Source organism: Hakea prostrata, chromosome 1, assembly GCF_041222555.1.
Source record: "Hakea prostrata isolate BN-2017 chromosome 1, UWA_Hpros_2, whole genome shotgun sequence".
Taxonomy (NCBI): domain Eukaryota; kingdom Viridiplantae; phylum Streptophyta; class Magnoliopsida; order Proteales; family Proteaceae; genus Hakea; species Hakea prostrata.
The window spans coordinates 74,769,013-74,792,002 of record NC_142600.1 but is presented as its reverse complement, the minus strand read 5'-3'; the positions used below and the strand labels follow the sequence as shown (position 1 = coordinate 74,792,002).

General features: G+C 38.0%; 2 protein-coding genes across 3 annotated transcripts; one reads left to right on the top strand and one right to left on the bottom strand.

Annotated features, from left to right (window-relative positions):
• The first annotated feature begins 1,473 nt into the window (after positions 1-1,473).
• LOC149030052 (uncharacterized) lies at positions 1,474-7,757 on the top strand. 2 transcript variants are annotated; one of them, XM_089142375.1, is made up of 9 exons: positions 1,475-2,098; positions 2,339-2,539; positions 2,622-2,744; positions 2,944-2,981; positions 3,076-3,181; positions 3,663-5,954; positions 6,563-6,718; positions 7,164-7,294; positions 7,420-7,757. In XM_089142375.1, the coding sequence occupies exons 1-9, from the start codon at positions 2,021-2,023 to the stop codon at positions 7,667-7,669; spliced, it is 3,375 nt and encodes a 1,124-aa protein (XP_088998501.1). In that variant the 5' UTR covers positions 1,475-2,020; the 3' UTR covers positions 7,670-7,757. The 2 variants fall into 2 exon arrangements, with proteins under 2 accessions (XP_088998503.1, XP_088998501.1); XM_089142377.1 differs by lacking the exon at positions 6,563-6,718 and having other exon boundaries at positions 1,474-2,098.
• On the bottom strand, positions 3,277-22,695 carry LOC149030051 (protein SHORTAGE IN CHIASMATA 1-like). Its single transcript, XM_089142374.1, has 10 exons — positions 22,227-22,695; positions 21,775-21,855; positions 21,608-21,691; positions 21,424-21,498; positions 18,211-20,177; positions 14,987-15,191; positions 12,039-12,551; positions 8,903-10,387; positions 8,695-8,819; positions 3,277-3,532 (listed from the first exon to the last, which is right to left on the bottom strand). Exons 1-9 carry the CDS (start codon positions 22,575-22,577, stop codon positions 8,721-8,723), a joined length of 4,860 nt encoding a protein of 1,619 aa, XP_088998500.1. The 5' UTR covers positions 22,578-22,695; the 3' UTR covers positions 3,277-3,532; positions 8,695-8,720.
• Between the last annotated feature and the right edge of the window lie 295 nt (positions 22,696-22,990).

The following is a 22,990-nucleotide window of genomic DNA, read 5'->3' as shown; positions in this document are numbered from 1 at the left end:
TAATATTCTATTAATTGGTTACCAAAAAAAATGGTCTATTAATTTAAAGATAACAACTTGGTTTCAAATGTGATTGGACTGCCAAGGTTACGGTTTCATTAGAAAAACTTTCTTTGGGTTTTCCTTTTGGAGAACTATGTAACATTTGAGTTTGAATCCCCTTGGGGCCAGGGGCGAAGCCTCGCCTATATTAATTATATAAAAACTTCCTTGAGGATGTAGTCAAGGTGCGCGTAAGTTACCCCAAATGAACCTCAGATCCAAAAAAAAAAAAAAACTGTAATAATAGTGACCTGATGTATAATCTAGTTTTTTTAGTCAAATTTACATTCTGAAACTGTGAATTCAAATCCTACCAAATAAAAGATCATCTAGAATCAAAATGGTTTTGCATTCCATTTTATTTGATTTTCATCATCTAATTAAGATCCAGTTTTAATGCAAAAGAATATCTATAAGAATAGTGTTTATTATTTTTTTAACCAATTTAGACTATAGTAGTAAAAACATGTTCTAAGATGTAGTATTAAGTTTAATATTTTAATTACCAGACTGCTATTGTTTACTTAAGTTTATTTAGTAGAGTATGTATTATGGAATTTAATATTAATCATAGTGAAGATTTTTTTTATTTGTTTTGGGAAAGGTAACTTGTTATTATGGGGTGGGTACTAAATTATTAATATACACGCCGTGGATACGAACTCAAGACCTCCCCGTGGGAGGGCGGGTCTATTAATCCGGGCCAATTTACACGCACCACGATTACATCTCAAAGGGAGCTTTTTATATAATTAATGCCGCCGAATGGGTGTAAACCCAAGATCTCCCCTAGAGAGATTGGGCCTTTAAGAGTCTGGATCTGCGACCCCGACGCTTCCTGACCACAAAAACCTGTGGGGCCCACGGTGAAAAACAATTTTTAGAAAAAACAAACAAAAAAAAACTTTTTCACCAGTGGGACCCACTAGTTTTTGTGGTCAGGAAGCCATGGGGAGATGATCCGGATTCGGCCTTTAACCGCTTTACTAACCCATCATTGGGAAGTTTTCCAATTAAAGAAATTTCATGAATTACTTATAAATTAAACCAAAACTATGATTGAGTGAAGCAATTTTTTTTTTTTTGGGTACTTGTGAATAAAGCATTTTAAATATTTTATAAAGCTTTTATTAATAATTTATTTTCATATATATGATGACCAGTGAGGAGTGAGCACACCCATCTGACCGTTATCCAAGGAGCATTGCCTAGTTTTGATTTAGGGTAAATCATTTAAGGGCATTTATAACTCTAGACAGGTGTTATTCCTCTTAAAAAAAATTGTCCTAAATTAAGGTTTAGGTAAGAGTTGTGTCCCCGCTACGCAAACAAGCTGCTGCAGAAACGAGGACATTATACACAATTTGTCTTAATCTCGTTCTAAATTCGCTAAAATTATTTTAGAGAAATTTCTATTTTTAATAATTTTCTATTTTAACAACGGTCAGAGTTGGAGTAGCTACCGTGAAAGGCAAGCTTGACTGTCACAAACAGAAAAGAACACGAGCCTCTCAGATCTGATTGAATGCTCTGTTACTACTCTGCAGTTCACCTTCTTGCTCCATCCGTATCTGCAAATCCAATACTCGAAGTCTCGAACTTCATGAGTCCTCTTTGAAGTCTCTATACCTGCAATGGCGATCGTCAATTTATCAACTCACTTGTGTTCCAACTAAACTCTGTACACCAGTTCTCTCCATTAACAGAATGATATTGAACAGAGACTAGCTTGTAGTTTCAGTTTTATGTTTTTCTAAGTATCTTCTCCTTCTTCTTCTTCTTCTTTTGGGTTTCGCATTTAAAGAGAAACCAACCACCTTCCATCTATTTGGACTGCCAATGCATTAAATATCTTCCAGAACGATGATAATTGTCCAGCATTTGAATTAGGAAACCTGTGAATTAACATCCATCCAACCAGATTATATTCTGGTTCAGAACTTGACAGGGAAATGTCTAACTGAGGCCCTGAGCGAAGATGTTCAGGTCACCGAGATGGAAGAGTGAGAAACAAAAGATCAAAGCTACATTTAAATTGCAGTTTCAGGCAACTCAGGTATGGTTTTTGGAATAGTAATAGGTTAACTCTTTATTTGTTTTTATCAAGATGGATGGGTCTTCTTCAGTTTCCACATTCTGGAACTGAAGAAGATAGAATTCCAATGTTCCACTGGTGGACACACAGGAATATTCTATGAACCCAGAATTGATGAAGCAGAGGATTTGAGTGATAATTTCGACTTCAAGGACTTCTGGGGTTCTGATAATCTTGTTTGGTTTACTTAAAATCTTACAGGTGCCTCAGTTTGGATGGGAGACTCTGATGGTATCTCTGGTACCAGTGGACGTTGGGAAACCGACAGTAAGATTGGACAAGATGGTGGTTAAGGATGGAACCTGTAGATGGGAAAATCCAATCTATGAGACTATCAAATTTGTCCAAGACCCTAAATCAGGAAAACTTAACGAGAAAACTTATCAGTTCCTTGTTTCGAATGTAAGACCCTTTTCAGCTTCATTCCCATTCTCTCTTTAATTATTATTGTCGGTTTCTAAAAAAACCATTCATTCTCTCACAGGGGTCATCAAAATCTGGTCTTCTGGGTGAAGTCTTGCTTGATTTTGCAGATTACGCTGAAGCAACCAAACCCTCATTCGTATCCCTGCCCCTTAAAACTTGTGGCACTGGAGCAGTTCTACATGTTAGCTCTTTCTCTTGCTCTCTTTTTTAGTTTTGTATTCTCAACTTTTGCCAAAAGAATTTTAAGGGAAAAAATAATAATAATAATAATTTGATAGTTTTTCACCAATGAAACAGATGAAATTATAATGCATTATTTTCATATAACTTTAGCTAGCTACATAGATTTCCTAATTATGTAACTATGATTGTTGAGACAGGTTACAATTCAAAGATTGCAAGGAGATGGTGATCAGAGGTGAATATAAAAGAGTTTATTACTTAGTTTTGACATCTTTGTGATTTGGATTACAATGCGATCAATCATCTTTTGCTTCGGGGTGCTACTGCAGAGAGGTTAGAGAAAATGGAGATGTGGCAACTAAATCCCAAGATAGGAGCTTAAGAAGTAAGTTCATCAATTCTGATACAGAGGAAGCCATACAAAATTCAACTGAGGTAAGGTCCCATCTCATTTTTCACTGCAAATGAATTTCTTAAATGTTTTTGCATAGCTCCTTTCTAGGATGACCTACATGTATTTTTTTTAGGTAAACAGGTGACTTTTATTAAAAATACTTAACAAAAATGTACAGAGAATCTAATTGCATAGTCATCAAGGTAGAGAAAGACCTAACCTGAAAACCAATATTAAGTCCCTTTTAAACAATCATCCAGAGGAGAGATTACAAATCAAACCTGAGATAGGCCTCTGCATTGCATCCCATTCCAGGCTCTATTGCATTGTTGGTGGCCAACAATCAAGATGTTGCAAATATTGGCTTTTGGCTGCAGATGTTGCCAGAAAATCTGCCCATGTAATTGAAGAAACTTTACTCGTACAAATTAAAACCAAGTGGCTTGAATTACAACAAAGAAATTTGCATTTTATGATTGTGTTATCTGAAGTATGTCAATATTCTTTCTGAATTGTCCACAGGATGTGTCTTCTGATAAAACCACATTTCAAAACACAGAATCCAAAGGAGATCTAAGAGCACTGTTGGGCTCTGATGCTACATTAGTGTCAGGTTCGGAGAGCAGCTCTGGACAAATTACCCCACGAGAGCTAGGATTGAAGAACAATAACACCCATCAGGATTCTACTAATGTCTTGTCATCTCCCAGCCACAGTTCTGAGCTTCAGAAACCAATATTGAATGCTATCATGGCTAACCACCAAAAGCATCAGAGTTCAAATACAGATTGGTCAGAGAGTTCTGCCCCAGATTGGAGTTTAGATGGATCCACAAGTTCTGAAGATACCATTCTGAAAGAAAGACCATCACAGGTCTCAGATATCTCCATTGAAACTCTCAAAGGTGAACTTATAGTTTTGGCAAGGCAGGTGGAAGTTTCAGAGTTGGAATTGCAGACACTCAGAAAGCAGATTGTGAAGGAGAGCAGAAGGGGAGAAGATCTCTCGAGGGAAATTGTTCGCCTTAAAGGGGAGAGGGATGAACTTAAAAGAGAATGTGAACAACTCAAGTCCTCACAGAGGCGTTTTGATGCAGCAAAACCTTCAACCAGATTGCAGTTTGAGAATGAAGACCCAAAGGCTCTCCTCAAAGAGATCAGACAAGAGCTGAATTATGAAAAAGACCTGAATGACAATCTTCACTTGCAACTACAAAAGACACAAGAGTCTAACTCTGAGTTGCTTCTTGCTGTGCAAGACCTAGATGAGATGTTGGAACAGAAAAACAAGGAAATTTCCATTCTTTCTAACAAGATTGCAGCAAGTGAGAAAGCTGAAGAGTTGCAAGCAATCTCCAGAAATGACACTGAAGAAGATGAAGAAGAACAGGCACTAGAGATACTAGCCAGAGGGCAGGCACTGGATATACTAATCAATGAGCCCAATGATGCCAAGGAAGTATATTTGCTTGAGAAAAAAATTGGAGACCTGTATAATGAAATAGAGGTCTACAGAAGAGATAGAGATGAGCTAGAGATGCAAACAGAGCAGCTAGCCCTGGACTATGAGATTCTTAAACAAGAAAATCATGCAATCTCTTCAAAGCTAGAAAGAAGTCAACTGCAAGAACAGCTGAATGCGCAATATGATTGCTCAGCCTCTCAGGCCACTATAAGTGAACTTGAAGCCCAAGTTGAAAATTTGGAGATAGATCTCAACAAGCAAGCACAAGAATATTCAAATTCTCTGGCTTCTATAGATGAACTGAAATCCCACATCAAGAGACTGGAGGAAGAGCTTGTGAAGCAGGCACAGGGATTTGAGGCTGATCTGGCAGCTGTCATACAAGCTAAAGTTGAGCAGGAGCAAAGGGCCATTCAAGCAGAGGAGACCTTAAAAAAGACAAGATGGAATAATGCCAACACAGCAGAGCGGCTTCAGGAGGAATTTAGACGGCTATCCACACAAATGGCATCAACATTTGATGCAAATGAGAAGCTGGCAGTGAAAGCAATCAAAGAAAATGGTGACCTGCGACTCCAGAAAGGCCATCTGGAAGAAATGCTTGAGAAAGCTAATGAAGAGCTAGCTTTAATTAAAGATGAATACGAAGCAAAACTGAAAGAACTTTCAAAACAAATGGATCTGGAAATAGAAAAAGCAGAGCACATGTGTTTGCAACTAGCAGATACATCCACAAAACTTGAATATCAAAAGAAGTATGAGAAAGAAAGATCTGATGCTTTTACAAGGGAAATCAAAAATCTTAGAGCTGAGACAGAGAAGCTCGTACAAGAGCTCAATAGAGTTAGAAAACAGGCAGAGCATCAAGAAGAATTGAGAGCTGAGATGGAACAACTGAAGGCATCACTCAATGAAGCAGAGACATTAGTACAAAAAGGAAATGTGAAAAGAGATAAACTGGAGTTAAGAATAGCTTCATTGACAAAGGAAGCAGAAAAATCACTGGACGAGCTGAATAGCATCAAGTGTTTGAAGGATGAAAAAGAGAAAATGGTTGGAATTCTACAATCAAAAGTGGACACTCTTAGAGCTCAGTGCAATGAATTGAAACATTCCTTGTTTGAGGATGAGTTAGAGAAAGAAAACCTTACAAAACAGATTTTTCATTTAAGGGCTGACCTCAGGAAGAAAGAGGATGCCATTACAACTATTGAAAAGAAGCTCAAAGAAAACAGTGGGCAAGTTCTGCCATCAGATGGGCCCAAGACAATTTCAAGGAACAATAAATCCTCTCCTGTCTCCCGTGGCTTTAAGGAGGTTGCTAGTTTGCGTGAGAAAATCAAATTGCAGGTGAGTAAATACACCCACTCCATATGAAGTGTATTCGATATAATTGCTAATAAGTTAGCTAGCATTTCACCTAAAAGCTTGAATTGTTAAGGAAGGGCAGTGTCAATGTATACATCAACACTTCCCCTGCATGTGCGGGCCAAGATCCCATGGTCCCTGCACATGGAGCTCATGTGACACTGAGTGACTGAGGGATCAGAATGTTGGAAATATTTCCTTATGCACTTCTTAGGAGTTGAACAATTGACTTCCTGGCTCTGATACCATATTTTCTACTATTTCATATTTCATCTAAAAGCTCAAATTGTTGAAGAAGAATAGCATCAATTTATACATCATAATACATAAAGGATGGTCAAGTTGTAAGACTGCATAAATATCTAGTAAATTACAAAGACGGGAGATTAACCACAATTCCACACCAACACCCCCTCCCCAACCCAAAAACAAAAAAGAGCAGGCTAAGAATGTCCATTGTCATTACTGATTTTTTATTCACCATCATTCTCTGCATAGAAAAGGTTGTTATATTTATTACTGATATAGCTTTAGAGAAAGAAAAAAAAAGCATGATTAAGAGAACTAAACAGTGCTAGTATGTCTCACAGGGACAGATAAAGCTAAAAGAAACTGTACTCGAAAACTTATCTCATTCATTTCTAGGGAGGGAGAAAGAACTGAGTTACAAAATTGATGAATTCGAAAACAGGATGGAAGAGCTCAGCCAGAACAGTACAAGTTTTTGTGAAGGACAATTCCAAAAGGTAAGAACATTATGATGTTGCATCATTGATGTGCTTTTGCTACTAGTGTCTACTTTGAGAATATTACACAGATATTTATCCTAGGCATTTTCTGTTTGACAACCTAAAAAAAATGAATAGTTTAAGGAACCTTTCTGAAATGCCAAAGTCGTACCATGCATATAGCAATCTTTCAAATGCCTAATCAACCTGTTAATCTTAAGATTAATGGCACAACATTGGCAGTCAACTAGTTACTTTTCCAAGAAAAAAGATAGTGAAGTTTTAGACATGAAATCCTCCTGACAGTTGACAAATAAGCAGTTATCACTTATCAGATCCAATCAGTTGGTTTTGGCTTAAGGAATTGTCCAAGATCTTATTTGTGTCTGATCACTAATATCTAGAGTTTACTAACACTACTACATTTTATTCATCCTGATTGGCATTTCACCATAAAATACAGGAAGCCAAAGATGCCAAGAAGACAAACGCAAATGCTAGCAAATCTGAAAGAGGAACAAAGTTGCTGGATTCTAAGATGTGCAATAATGCGTACATGTCTGATCGAAGTAGCATTGATAAAGCCATCACTAGGTAACCAGTTACCAATGGAAACTTCAAGTTCCACTGATTTTACTTTTGTGAAACAATCTAGTTGAGAACATGCTTCTTAAGAAATTCTTATGACAATTAATGGCTATTCCTTTTTGTCTTGACAGTGAGAGTGGAGTTTCCTCAGATAAAGGACTGGAAGCTGCTGCTACCCAAAGTAGTGATCAAAAGAACCCTGCTCAGTTGTTAAGTGAAATGGCACTGCTGAAGGAGAGAAACGAATCTATGGTAGAGGAACTGGATGACATGCAAGAAAGATACTCAGAGATAAGTCTCAAGTTTGCTGAGGTAGAGGGCGAAAGGCAACAGCTTGTAATGACTCTACGCAACCTTAGGAATGCTAAAGGAATAAGTTAGCATTCAGTGAACCAGATACTTTGTATTGGTGAAGGAGCTGCAGTTCAAAGTGAAACATCCAAAGCTAAACTATGTAATCCAAGGGCTTTTTTTTTTTTTTTTTTTTTTTTTGATGGGGGGGGGGGGGGGAGAACATGCATTCCCACCAATATATTCATACATACATATATACGTACATAGACATATTTATGTGTGTATGTATGTATGTATGTATGTATGTATTCTTTCTTCACAACGGCTCTGTCCATGTTCCCATGTGCATGAAGTACAGAACTATGAAACAGATTTCTAGGTTCGCTAAATGTGCTCTAGTGGCAGGTCCAGTTTCTGAAATGCCATTTGAGTTTTTCATGAAATGATGAAATATGTATTTACATCAACATATTACTTCATCATGAGAATATTCTTTCATTAGGACGAGAAAATAGATGCGGAGGTACTTCAAAGACTAATTTAGATCCACACGAACTAAAGATTAGAAATTGCTAATCACCTTTTCTAGTAACAGCATATCAATAAGATTCACTAACCAAGTAAAGAATTCTGAATTTTCTTCCTGTTAACTTTTAATAACTGAGGAAACCTATGAATACATGTCAGCGTTCTGTGCTGTGAGTCTGCATCTTCTTTTGGATATATTTTTGGCTGAGTTTTCTCAGGTCTACATACTTAAATTCCTTCTAATTGTAGTTTCTATTTGAAATCTTCAACACTTGGCGGAGCCTCACTAGCACAGATTCAAGATGCATCCTATAGGTATGTCTAAATCATATCAGTTATAACAAGGATTACTGATGTGTTGAAGCATAACTGCAAGAACCAAACTTCTAGTGAGTTGAGTTGACAAAAATGGAGCTGCATGCCAGAAATCATGGCTGAAGCTACAGAGCATAATCTAATACAGATTGAAGATAAAGGTAATTGACTTTAATTTTATAACATGCATAACTACAATTCAATAAAATTGCCTGCAATGCAATTTTACCGGGGAGTGGGTGCAAGGGGGTAGTGCTTGAAGAGCTTACCGAATCATGCAAACCATCATGTCATCTCATAGTTCATTCCGTAACCTTTTCCTCGGACGAACATTGCCATCAGCCCAAACCAGCTTTCTTTGTGTATCATTTCCGTTCTTCACAAAAGAAAGAATCTGCAGTTGACCAAGTAGAGGGATTTGGATGAAAAGCTTCAAAAAGTATTAACAAGCTTAAATGGAAATTCCATTGGACAAACCTGTCTTGCTCGCTTGTCAGCAGGAGTCCATATTGGAAGAAGGGAGGCTGAAGCCTTCCTGTTCTTGGATGAACTTGGTTGCACTGGTCTCTTCTGCTGCTTCTGTTTCATCATTTTCTTTGAGTAGGTACCTCCTTGATACCTGAAACCATCAAGGACAGATGGGCTTCTCTTCGCTACTTTCTGTACATTCCCAGCACACCCAAAACAAGAGATGGTGGTGTCAGATGGAAGGGATTGTCGGTGCATCTTGCTTTTTTCCTTGATTCTGTTAAGGAATTCCATTGTCCATGGTGATCTCTGTTGCAGTCGTGACGAATAAAAAGCTTTCGAGAGTGCTGTCTCATTTTTATCTGCAAATAACAGTCCCCCACTATCTGCAGTTGATCCCTTTTCTGTTCTAGCTTTCAGGAATTCTCTTTGGCATGTAATTGGTGATGTATCCTTGTCCAATTCCATATCCAGCTGTGCACAAATGTTTCCCTCTAACTTCTGGTTTGGATCATTTCGGGAACTGCAGATATCTGAAGCAAAACTGATTTCTAAGGATGCTGGCAAGCAGGTAAGGTCTTCCATGTCAAATAATGATTTTCCAGAATTTCTCATAAGATTGCACCCTATATCTTGCATTCTTGTTGAAAAATTTGCGGTGTTCATGACAGAGAAGTCCTCCCCAAGTAATGACCTGTTATCAAGGTCTATAACTTCTCCTTTACCGTGCAAATTTTCAAAATTATTGCCCTGCCTGTACAAATCATTCATGACAGAATTGCTCAAACCCTCTTTCTGATCAAACCATTGGTCACACGAAGACAAACTGTGCCCCCTTACACTTTCAGATTTCTCAGGATGCATGGAGACTTGTGAACGATATGGATGGGACACTCTAGAAGGCTTCAAGATGCCATCTGCAGATTGTTGTGGTGCACCAAAAAGCATCTCCTCCATAGGAAACTGAGATGTTTGAGCATCTGTCATGTATTTTCTCCTTTTCCTATCACACTCAGCTTTATAGCGACTGTTCCCCGAATCTGGAACAGGAGATACTGAAGAGGAGGAACATTCCGTCATTCCAGACTTGGAATCCTCTCGTTCTCCATATCTACACAGAGCACTAAACAGAGAAAGGCTTTCATCAGGAACATGATATTTCTGAATAGCCTGGATTCTGTGGTCATGTGAACATTCAAGAAACTCAACAAGCACGCCTCCAGAAGTAAGAATTGCATGAGCTGAGAGAGGATTAATTGATGGAAAGCTGGTAAGGAATGACTCTGCAAGGGTCTCAGATTCAAACATTTTTGGGCAGAGGCCTTTATTTAACTTAGCGGCATATATGATGCAGCTCATGATGATGTCATCAGTTAACTCAGCTGAATATGAGTAAAAGAGTTGTAAATCTAATCCCAGGCTACTTGCAGCAGCATAAAGTGCATCTGATGAATCCATTATGTCAGCAAGAAAGCTGCTTTCCCCCTCGAATATCTGAACAGAACATCTATTCCAATTCATTTCATAAATAACATAAATTCTCACAAGTGTTACATTACAAGTAAATAGACCAGGAAATTCACATCAAAGATAACTAAAGTTTATAACCCCACAAAAAAGAAGAAGATAACTTGAGTACAAAAAAGGGAATTAGGAGTTCAATACTGTAGGGAACAACCCAGAAAGCTATGTAAAAGGATAGACACATTTGTCTCATTTTCTTGCAGTAAACAATGAGAGTGAGATGTCATTATATCAAAGTACATTCATGTTGTGTCCCTTTTATCTTATCCAAGGAAGAATAACAATGAGAGAAATGTCATTATAGTAGTGTTATTAATGAGAATAAAAATACTAGCACCTCAAGAAGTTATGACAGTTGATCCAGCTGCCCATTGCAGCAAGCCCCACAGTGTAAAACAGTGAGATCCATTATATTGAACGGTGGGATCAAGTGCCATATGCTAATACCATCCTCAATGCTGGCAGTCCAAATATGAAAGATAATTATAGTCTGACCAGAGTGATTGCTCACAGGTAGAGTATAATCATTATTTACATAAATGGATGTGCCTGCATCAACAGAGGCCTTCAAATACCCCCATATGGAGGAGTAATTTTAATTCGGATTAAAGGAACTTAAAGTGGCAGGGGAAGACCAAAGATAATCTTAGGAGATGCCTTGAGCAAAAAATATGCATGGTTAGGCCTTGTACCCACTATTGCCAGGATCCATGTAGCTGGTCCTATTAGTTTGGATAAGGCTTTTATTGTCGTTGTTGATGTGCCTGCATTTCAAGTTTTGAAGTTGCCATGTTGGATACTGAAACATTGTTGATAGGAAGGAATTGCAAGTATCTCTGGACAACAATATGCATCATTCGTTTGAAGGAGTGACTTTTTTACATATTCACAAGAGATTATCTAAGACAGTTCCAGTAATGGAAGGAAGCTCAAGTAAGTGACATGGTTAAGAACATTTTACGAACAATAATTAAAAATTTAGAATTAGGACAATGAGGTCCACCACTAATGTTTGTGCCTCACCTCAAATGGTTCTTTACAATTACAGAACTACTAACCTCAATTAGCTATTATTCCGCCCCCCCCCCCCCAAAAAAAAAAAAAAAACCCAAAAAAAGAGAAACAAAACACGATTTCATGAACAATAATTACAAATTTAGAACTAGAACAACCAGGTCCATCACTAGTGTTTGTGCCTCAAGTGAATCCTTTACAGGAAACTAGTAACCATAATTACCCATTATTTAACGCGCACCCCCCCCCCCCACCCAAAAAAAAAAAAAGAACAAAAACTTGTGTCATTGTTCTTCAACTTCTATTCAATGACCATCCTGTATGTAGGTGTACTCAAGTTAGATTATTATGATTTCTCTTCTATTTATTCTGTAACCTGTTTTGCTGCTCATTCAAGTCATATTCTAGACACATTTAATGATAGGAGAGTTCATCTTTTATAGTTACTATGTGTGTGTTCCCTTCAATCAAGGGATTACTGTTCCATAAAAGCATTATCTGTATGCAGAGTAACATTTATAGCTGTGTCCACAAAGTATATCTTTGGAAGTAGTTAGACCAGATAGTAAAGTAGTTGAAACATCATGTAAACAGTTAAGAAAATTACCAAAATGCAACTGCTGAAAGAAAAACTCAGTGATGTCAAAATATGTGTGGCAATATGCTCAACATACAAAGTGAGGTGAGAGGAAGCTTCATCTGTCACTCTTGCTTTGTTCTTAATGTTATCGCAATCATAGAATAAAAGACATACTGCTGCACTTAAGATCAGATCCACAGGCAAACTGATCTCACGCTCCACAACTTGCACCCCCTGTTTCTCCATTGCAAGAATCCTTTGGTAAGAGCTTCTCCGGTACATTAGCATTTCCTTACAAAAATTTTGTGTGTTCACAATAACGACTATGTCAGGATAAGATGTGACTGAATTTATAAGCTTGGACTCCGTTGCAGATGTCATGCTAGGAACTGATGTAAACTTGCTGCTATCTTTGACATAATCAACTGCATCTGAGTATTCCACACATTCTTCACTAACGGGTCCGAAGTAAAGCTGTTCTTCAAACTTATGGTCATTGATGCACTCATTTATTGTTGAGATTGATTGAGAGATCTCCTCCTACAGCATAAAAAGGGCCAAAGTTTTTAATCAAGTTCTTTTTATTTAAAAAATAATAAATTAATTAATTATAAAAAAAAAAAACCCACTTGGAAACTGAAAATGAACAGCTTGTGAAATAGGGATCAAGAGATTGGGTTCAGATAATGGACTGGTCCCAAGTCAATCCAATCTTATCAAGAAAAGTAAATGGGATCTCTTCCTAGAGCATAAAAAAGTGAATAGGTTTTAAACAATTTAAAAAATTTACTTGGGAACTGAAAATGAACAGCTTGTGAAACAGGGATCAAGAGATCAGGTTCAGATAATGGATTGGTCCCAAGTCAATTCAAACTTATCAAGAAAATTAAATGGATACAGGGGGTTGATGTTCCACTGTAAATTATATATTGAGTGAGTCCCATTGATCCTTGGACCTTACCATGAATACAAATAAAAGGAAAAGGCAAAGAAAGAAACTCTAGACGAATTATGAGAGCAACAGCTAAATGTCAAAAATAACACAAGTAAATCAAATTGTGAGATCCATCACAAAGGACGAATCAGGATTTGTAATTCTCATTCAAGTGCAGAGATTTAAAAAATTAAGTATGGCAAAGGAGACACTTTCAGAGCATGATTTTTTTTTAATATTTTATTATTTTTTTAATAACATTTAGCTTCTATAAAATGTGACAAAGTAGATCTAAAAAACCACCCTCCTCTTGCCGGCCCCTAGGGTCCCCCCTCCCAACATACATGCATAAAAAAATACCACATAAAGGGAAAAAATATCCCCATACAGGCGATGTTGGGATGCTTTCACATGATCTCTCATAGTCTGACCATTTGAGCCATGCACTTATGGTCCCTCTCTCTATGACGATGGGCCTTTATTGATTAAAGTATTTCCCTACCATGATTCATGTGGTATGGGATGTTCGTCCACATTAATGGTGTGGGAAACCCTTTGGCCATATGAAAACTGAAGCCTTTAAACAGTTATTCTATGCAGATCCAGCAATGAATGCGGCTATTTTCCTTTGAAGCAACCTATGGTTGATAGATATAGGAGTTGGGCATTATTTAGTCGGTTTATGTCGCCATGGGCCTGTTTCTATGGGCCTAAAAGTTAGGTGCCTGGCTGAATACTAAAATAGTTTAATTATTGCTTTAATTATGTAAAAACTGTCTACTTTAAGTTGTAAGGGTAAATTAGTCTTTTCCTGTGTTTTATTTCAGTTTTAAGCATCCAAGTCAAAGTTACTTAGAAGTAGGTTAACTGCTGTCCTAGATGAAGTCAGTTTCCAAATTTCAATAGGACTTCTTTATATGAGGCCATAAACAGCCCCCCATCATTTAGAATGGGAATGATTTCAGATTATTAATAAAGTTATTCTCAGGTAGAGAGTGCTGCTATTGCAACTGTGTTCAATTCGGAAGGTCCAAGATTGAAAACCAATGAAGGTGCACAGTGAAGTCAAGCCTAGGTTCTTGCTATGGCTGAAAGGAAAACCTTCTACAACTCCATCTCCATTCAATGCAAAGCTCTACAAAGCTCCCCAAGTCCCCATCCAGGAACCTGGAAGCATACACGCCATCACCCTTTCATATCACACCTTTACTCTCTATTTTCTTGTGTTTTTCTTGAACTTTTGGATTGTCAATACACTCAAATTTCAAGGTCAGGTCTACGCCAACCTGACCATTTGGATAGATTCAAACTTGGAGGAAACCTTCCTCCCTATCGAGTCTACCTACCCCCAAAGTTACACCTCCATCCAAGCCCTCAAGACCCATTTGCCATAGGAGCTCCACTAGGATTCAAACTCCTACCAAGTCTAGGACTCTCAAACCAGCTATTAAACAAAGCCAAGTTTCACACCATATCATCCTTAGGACCTGCATATCCATCCCTAAAGTTTCATTTAAATCCAAGCATTAGAAGTATCCAAGATACCCCTTTACATCCTAGTTCAAAAATCTGGTTTTGAGCTGACTTTATTGAAGATCTTAGAAGTGTGCTGCCTTGTTGGAAATCCCCAATCGAGGCTGCTTCTTAATCCTGTTTGGAGAACAACTGAAATAGCAGAAAATTCTAACTTGTGGTAACTGTTTGAAGAATAAATCTTGCTCCAGCCAACACCCAAGTTACCCAATCTCTTCCTCACATGGTAATCCTAGTGCTCACAGAATTTGAAGTCCGTTTAGCAGTTACCCTTTCTGTCATTGATATCTCTGCAAGAGTTGCTTTTCCCTTCTTCCCCTCTAGAATGTTATACGCATTTATTAATGACTCTATTCCATTTACCCAACCACATAGAATGAAATTCCCATGCATGGATGAATTAAAATATTTAAGTCCTGAGCAAAACAATAGGACTTAATGAAAGCAAACTCTGTGAAAGTTAAATGGTTCATCATCTACTATGCCTTGTATAAGGAAAGAACATTACCATTGCAAAATCATTATGGGATAAATAGAAACCTTCACAGAGAGCTTTGGGGGCACTAAATTCCTCCAATTCCACCTTCAGGAAGTGAAGATGACACACACCAGGTAACTTTGGGGAAAAAGAAAATATTTTTGATGAACTGTGTGGACCTCCATATTCCAAAATAATGTTGAACTTGTTGAATGGAAGTGACGCGTAGACATTCCTGCATACAAGCACCAAACATAACTTGAAATGTACATTTGAAAGCAATGACCTACATGTAGATTGTATCTGGAGTCACAATTCACAATATTGAAAATTTTTCTTTATCTAGGTTTTGAAAAAGATATAGCCCAATGCCCTAAAAAAGGAAAAAGAAAAGGCTGCAATATAATGAGAATATGCCAAACAACTAATAAAGTATGGATCAGTAACAGCCCCAAATATGCATAAAGACAAGTTTTCCTATCCGACAGCCAGAAGCCCATCGATCTGAGTACCCATACAAAGTAGGTAAGGCATCTAAATTTGAAAGTAAATTATCCAATATATAGTGAAACGACAGACACTGTGAACAGCAACAAGGAATTGTGTTCACCTACTGTTGGTAGGACCAGATTATTGGTCATGCGAGATGTGTAATTAAGTCAGCACGGGACCACTTAAACTAATGGTTCTGCAGATCATGGAAACAAGAGTTCCACATATTTTGACCAATTTAAGGTGAAATGCAGCTTAGTTTTCGCTGAGTGTAACTTTTTTGTTTTTTGGAGGGGGGGAAGGGAACGAATAAAAATTTATTACCAAAGCCCCCAAAAGAGGAGAGAGAAAAGAATATACAAGAGAGGGAAGAGAGGGGAGGAGGAAAATTACAACTGACTAGCCAGTAGAAGGGTAGAGCCTAAACCCTAGGTAACAACAATAAACCTGTTCCTTGGGTGTCCGCAACTGGGGGATGGGGAAGAGGATGAAGTCTAGCAAAGATATCAAAACAAATGGCTTTCCAAATCAAGTCCATGGATATGGGTTTGGGAGTCCATCTCCTAAGGTTCTGCTTCCACCACAACTATGAGATCATGGCACAAACACCAATTTGCCATCCAAGTCACAAATAATTGAACCAGAAAAAGCTCTTAAGAACAATCCCAGGAGAAACCCAAAGGAGTGTCTAGAGCAGGACCAAATGGAGACAGTGAATTCCCCCATAAAGAAGGGAAGAAGACAAGTGGTTGACATCTCTGGGGCCACTCCAGCAAAGAATGCAATTGGAGTTGATATTAAGTGGTGATGAATAAGGATGGATTGTGTAGGAAGGCAAAGATTGCAAGTTGTCCAGTGGTGAGGGTGTGGCAAGGGATATAGCCTTTAAACCAAACCAGGGGGTAGGCTACTGAGAGGGACGGGGTGCAAGCATGGTTCCTGGTAGAGGAAGTGCAGAAGGAGCCAAATGGTGTGATCATAGGGGAGGGGTGTAGGGTGAGGTTAGACCAGATCTAACTGAGACTTGGTGATGAAGGAGAGAAAGAGGAACCCAAGAGTTGTCAGGAATGAACTTGGAGAGCAAAGTGAGCTTCAGGATGCAAATGACATAGACCTAGCGAGGGCCTAAGAGATTGTAGAGGATGCTAGCGTGATGCCACAGGGGTCGAGCCAAAAAAAGGTGGAGGAACCATCAACAATCTGAGTGGAAATGGTTGAAAGAGAGAGGGGTCTCAACTGGAGAAGCTTCCTCAAACCCTTCTCGGGTTTGAGGGCGAGGATAGAGTCCAAATGGAATCAAATCTCAACAAGTGGGAGTAAACCCAACTGGAGTCATGCTTGGTGGAGATCTTCCAAATGGTCTTTTATAGGCTGGCACCATTTTGGTCAAGAATTCTCCAAAAACCTTGACCTCCCTTAGATTTAGGGAAACAGTCTTAGGACCAAGAGATGGGGGTGAAAGTGACAACAAAAATCTTGCTCTTTCCAAAGGCACAGAAGAGCGCTTCCATAGCACGGATGGTGATTTTTGGAATAGAAAAGATGCCACATCAGTCTGTACATCAATATAGGGACCGTCCTCTTATAGAGCTTGCTTCAAGATTGCGAGCCAACGGAGCAAAAAGTAACTATCTCGCTCATGATTTCTGTGTGATCAATTAATAATAGAAGCTTTGATGCTTTGAAGCAAAAATACAGTCTATATATCCATTTACAGGAAGTAAATCATCTGCTAAACTCCTTCCTAGCCATTCTTAATTTTAGTATCTACATGTAGTAGCAGAGTATAAAGTCCAGTCCCATCATTTACTATCTCAAACTCAGCACTTTCTGAAAAAGACATTATCTCTATAGTCTATTATTATTTTTATTTTTTATGCAAGGTGATGTGGATGAGTGGTCAAGATTACATCTATTTCTTAATCCTATCTGAAAATGAACTTGGAAACTTTCTACCAAGCTTTGACACCATAGAACTCCCAGCCACCCTGAAGGGAGGTCAATACAACATTTTATCTGGGGTGTAACATAATGTGAATTCAAGAATTTTCAGTCTCATCTCCAAAAACTCAGAATGATTTAGTGTGAAACTATCTTTTTGTATCTATGAACAACATTAATCTGACAAGAGTCCAGAACAGTTTCCAAGTCTATAGGGGAAAGATTTGTAAACCTTTGAGAGAAGCTGTGGTTCACAAATCTTTGAAGACCATCTGTAAGGCATGATTTGGTTTTATCTACCCTTAAAGGTTTTCTAGGAATGGAGTAGGAAAATGACATAACCCAAAGAAATGTAGATTGAAACTAATAAATTGCAGTACCATTTTTACTACTATATTATCCATTTAGAAGTACAAAATTCACTGTCTTTTTCTTCATGTGAACATTGTGCACAAGACAAGCTTGAATAAAGGATGCATCCAATAAGCCTGTCATTCCAAAGCAGATGATGGTTCAAGATTCAAACATGTCCCAGAGTCACCAGCGACTTCTAAGATACATGTTTTATATGAAAGATAAAGAACTGGAAACAAGTCCTCAAATTTAATAAACAATAGAACATGCAGCTGAAAACTACCAACTGCATCCTTGGAAGTATGCCTTTTCTACAGTTCCAAAGAAGCATACTGGTCAGAAATATTTGTGCAGATAATGCAACCAATATCTTACTTACTGTATAACTAACAGCTAGAACAAATAAACAGGTCATAACCATGAATTTCACGGAATAATGACATCTACATAGAGGATGCAAGACATACTCGTGGGATATTAATAAGCAATCTGAGTGCAGCATGGAATTTATTATAATCTTGGTGAATATGTTACTGTTCCAGGGATCTGTTTGATCAGCATGCTTTTGAACATCCTGTACTTCATGAAATAATATCCCCATGACATTCAACAGTCTCTTCAATGGCACCCAAAATAGTTGATCTGCCACAATCAATACTTTTGAACCACTTTGAGAAATTGTCTTCTGCAAAATGCCCTGGATAACAGACAGTGACACGTGTGATTCTGTTATTTCTGTATCAGCCTTCTGGTGAGCATCATTAATCAAGGATTGAAGTAAGCTTAATCTGCATCTCAAGTATTTGTTACTTCTGAATAAGTTGTCTGCATACAAGTGAGCCGTATGAATACCATAAAAACATAAGTAACAAGCCATCTGTTTGATTGCATATAATGTAACAAGTGCCACAATTGTTTCATCTTCACAAACCAGTGTTGTTTGTCTTGCACTAATGCTCTTAATCAAATCCACCAGATTTTGTTTTTTAATGCTAAGCAAGTTGAAATTATCCACCACAGGGAATGATGGCCATATTTGCTCTTTAAGAGCAACTTCATTTTCCAAGGTTGCTAAGTAGATCTTTTCGAAGTTGCTGACAAGGCTTAGAATATGATCAGACAGCCTGATTTGGTGGACTTCAATGTCCCACTGCTGTGGTTTCAGTTCAGCTGAAGCACACATTGCCATTGGATTGTTGGATGAAGGAAGAGGAAGTTTGGCTTTGCCATCAGTTTTATCAGGGACTGCTGGATCACTGATTCTCCTTGCAGCTGCCTTCTTGGGGTTTAGGAAAAAATCAAGATCATTGGACTGTGACATTGATTCAAACAGCATCGTAACCTTATCAGTGCTAGTCTCGCAAGCAACTTCTTCTTTTCCCAGCTTTTGGCTATCATTTGACAACCAACTGTGAGCAGCTTCAGTAAGAGGCTCATTGACCCCCAAGGTTACATCAGTGACTTCAACCAATATTTCTTTGCTTTCTGAAACACTAGACACATCTGCAGTTTCTTCTCCGAAAGCAAAATCAATTCCCAACATTCCACTATTAAAAAAATTCAACTCAGCATCAGTGTTATAGGTGTCTATCTGCTCCAAGTTCCATCCTTCTCCCTCCAAAAGATGCCAATCTAAATATATACCATCAGAAGCAGATGGAGGAAGTGGTTCTATGACAGCTAGAATTTCATCAAGCGCTGATAACGGCTGTATGTCTTCCACATCAGATAGCACAGGTACCAGCAATGGTTTGAATGTGTCATCCAAAAGTGCTAGTTCATTGTTAACAACTGATTCATAAAATTTCCAAACAGAATCTATGTCATCTTTGAGTGTCTGGTCACCTATTCCAGCTCCATCAGCTATTTGTGAATTGGAAAAGACTTCAGAAAATTGAAAGGTATCCAAATCAAGGATCTCAACCTCCTGAAACTGAACTGCACTTACATCGGAGAAAAAATAACCTGACATCTGTAGACACATCACTGAAACGCCTTTAATATCCACAGCATCTTGTATGGAACAAAAATCCATATCTAAGGCCCAATCAAAACAAGACAATTCAGGAAGACACAGATCCAATGGACAAGGTCCTGACAGACACTCTAAAAGATTGACATCAATAGATCCTAAAAGGTCCTTGCTGTCAACCACTAGTTCAAAATTCTGTGTGCATTTCTGGTCTTCGATATTTTCAAGCATTAAATGAAGTTCTCCCATTGATGGGCTCATGTAATACTCCAACCTGATCTCATTGACTTCCAAGAGAGGAAATTTGCTACAACAGTCCAGTGCAAAACCAGCATCTTGCACAAAACAAGAACTCCTTTGCTCCAAAGGAACCTTAGAATGAATGTTGTCGACTGAATAAACTGATTCTGTAACCTCACAAGGGAAATGAATTGCAGTTCCAGATTTGAAGTCAACCATATCCTGCAACAGGAAGGGAGAATGACACTTGAAGGTCAAAGCAATTCCAATCAAACACATAAAAATAGGGAGAGAATCTACGTCAATTTGCAGATTAAATTGCCTTAGATTAAGATACCTTATTTCATGGCACTCAAAAGTCAAAAGTACCAACAGGTTGTTGCAACTTGAAACCACTGTGATCACAGTGGAGTACAGATTGCAATTCAACCAACCAAGCAGATTGTTATCCTCAACCAACAGCGTTTTCTCATATGTAAAAATGATGCCACTAGCGGTTCAAAGGAAACACTACAACAAATATTCTGATAGCGGAGGGGATATCAAATTCAAAGAACACATTAATACTGTATGTCATCAACATCCTCTTGTCCATATAGAGTAATGGGAATCCCTCATTATTCTAGCCAAAAAAAAAAATCCCTCATTATGACTTCCCTAATGAACTTCCCCTAATAATTTGGAAGACTAAATGTTATCTATTCATTCCAGATTTATAATGTTGCTGTATATATTTATTTCCTTGAATTTAGAAAGTTCAAAATGAAGTAAGAGAATGGAGAGAAACTCAAGACACAAAAACCAACTACTGGTTCATTCTTATACTGTCCAGCATAGTTAAGCTCTTTCAATTGTAGACTTCAGTGTAACAAGAACAATTCAACATAAAAAATTTTGCATTTTACGTACAACAGTCCTTGCCTCATGTTGCCACTAAAACTTGCTTTTCTTATAAGCCCTTCAATTTTTATTTTTATTTTTTCTGGATGAATAAAAAAAATTCATTAACGAAGGAAAGAAGGGGGGGGGTTGGAATACAAAGAGGCTCAAGAATATACAGTACGTCCACACCAAACCTTACAACAAATCTAAAAGGGCACACAAAGAGAAAGAAGATACAAAGCATTAGGCAAAAATGGGCAGCCTTTCAAATTTTACATCATGTGCCAGGTTGTTGTCCTCCTATCAGACCCTAGCACCATGTCCTCATATCAACACTATTAATACAAGTAGAGATAAATTATGAATATACAAGTCTGCCAATGTTCGAATAGAATATGAGAACCCCAAACTCAGCCAAAACCTGTCTTCCACTCACAATTATCATGCTACTAATGACTAAAAACTAACTCCCTTGCCTCCAAAGCAGACAAAAAATTAATTATGAGTAAAACCATTAATATTAGCTAGCAAAATGATTCTCGACCGTATACTTATCCCAAAAATATAAGTAATGTTTAAATCTTACCAGAGAATTTTCAATCTCCGATATTTGGGAGAAGATCTGTCTATCCTCTTTATGAGAAAAGCGCACATGCTCCTCCTGTGCAAGGATTCGACCCCACAAACAAAAGAATCCGGTGAAGTTCAACAAAGAATGCATGAATACGAAAAAAAAACTGAAGTTAGATTCGCTACAGCAACCACCTTACCAATAAGCAATCCAGTTCTGGTGTTTCAAGCTGGATTACTTTAAACCTGTTACTTTCCTCTTCACCAGCAAACTCATTTTCCACCTGCAACAAACATGAAACAGAAATTGTTGAAGAGAATCCTAAATCAACTTCGAACAACGGAAGAAACAAAAATTTGGTTCTACCTTCAGAATTTTGAGCTCTACAGTCCCAGATCCACAATTTACCAGACTCTCTTCTTTATCATATTCGTAATCAGATTCTTCCTGAAAGTGACGAAAAACTTAATTTGCTGAAAGAAATTGCAACGTGCAAACACAAGCAAAACCAATCAAAACAAGAGCTAAACTTAGGAAATCATTTTCGTATGTCTGTCAATGTCGAAGTTCAGATTTTAAGGTCAGCGAATGTTAACAAGGATATCAGCTATCAAGTGTCGAGAAGAGACTTTGAAGCAGTGAAATGAACAGCTAAACAGAGCAGTCTCCTCTTCTGTTTTCTTCGAAAGTATAATTATGTACGGACAACAACAACAACAACAACAAAAAATGAAAAACGAAGAGGTCGAATGAAAGAGCGATCACCAGAAGAAAGTAACTGCAATACAGGTATGCTTTGAGTTGAACAGCTATTTTACCTCGTGAAATTGAACATCAGTAGCTATGGTTGTGGATTTTCTCCGGTTATAATATGTCTTCCGTTCATCAATGTAAGCACCTTGAGTCCGAACAACCGAAATATCTCCATTATCAACATCAATAGTACGAGGAAGAACATCGGAGAAGAATACACAAAGAGCATTCTCTACCGAAAGCCTCTCGATTTCTAGAGAAACACTCGAAGTTGCTTCGAAACAACAAGTTTCTTCGCTGTCGCAGATGTTCAAAGGCGAGAAATGAGGCACTGGGAGACGAAAAAAGTCTAGGTTATCAAGGCCTTCAATCGAAGGGCGTTTGAAGTAATTGACGCAACGGAAACGAGTGCGCATGGTATTCAAAAATGCTTGTTCTCTGAAGGATAAGCTTTTCTTCTTCGATTTCTTCGGCGGACGAGGATTACTGAACCAGCAAAAGACGAAAGAAGCAGAGGAACTACAAATTGTCCGAAGGCTACTGCTCAATCGAATAAACGGTGTTGTTGATTCCCACTAAAATTACGAGCTCCATGCGCACCGCGCACGATACTCCTGTTCCTTTCCCGCCTCCACGTAGGAATATGAGAAAAGTGGAATTTCTTCGAATTCAATTTTGTTTTCCTCGCTTACGTGGAAAAAGGTACGTTTGAATCTACCATTGTATAAATGCCATATGAATTCTTTAAATCTCAGCAATACAAAGAATAGTTTTATTTGTATCAAGAAAATCGGTTTATTTCTATAATCTATTTTGTACGGCTTAGATT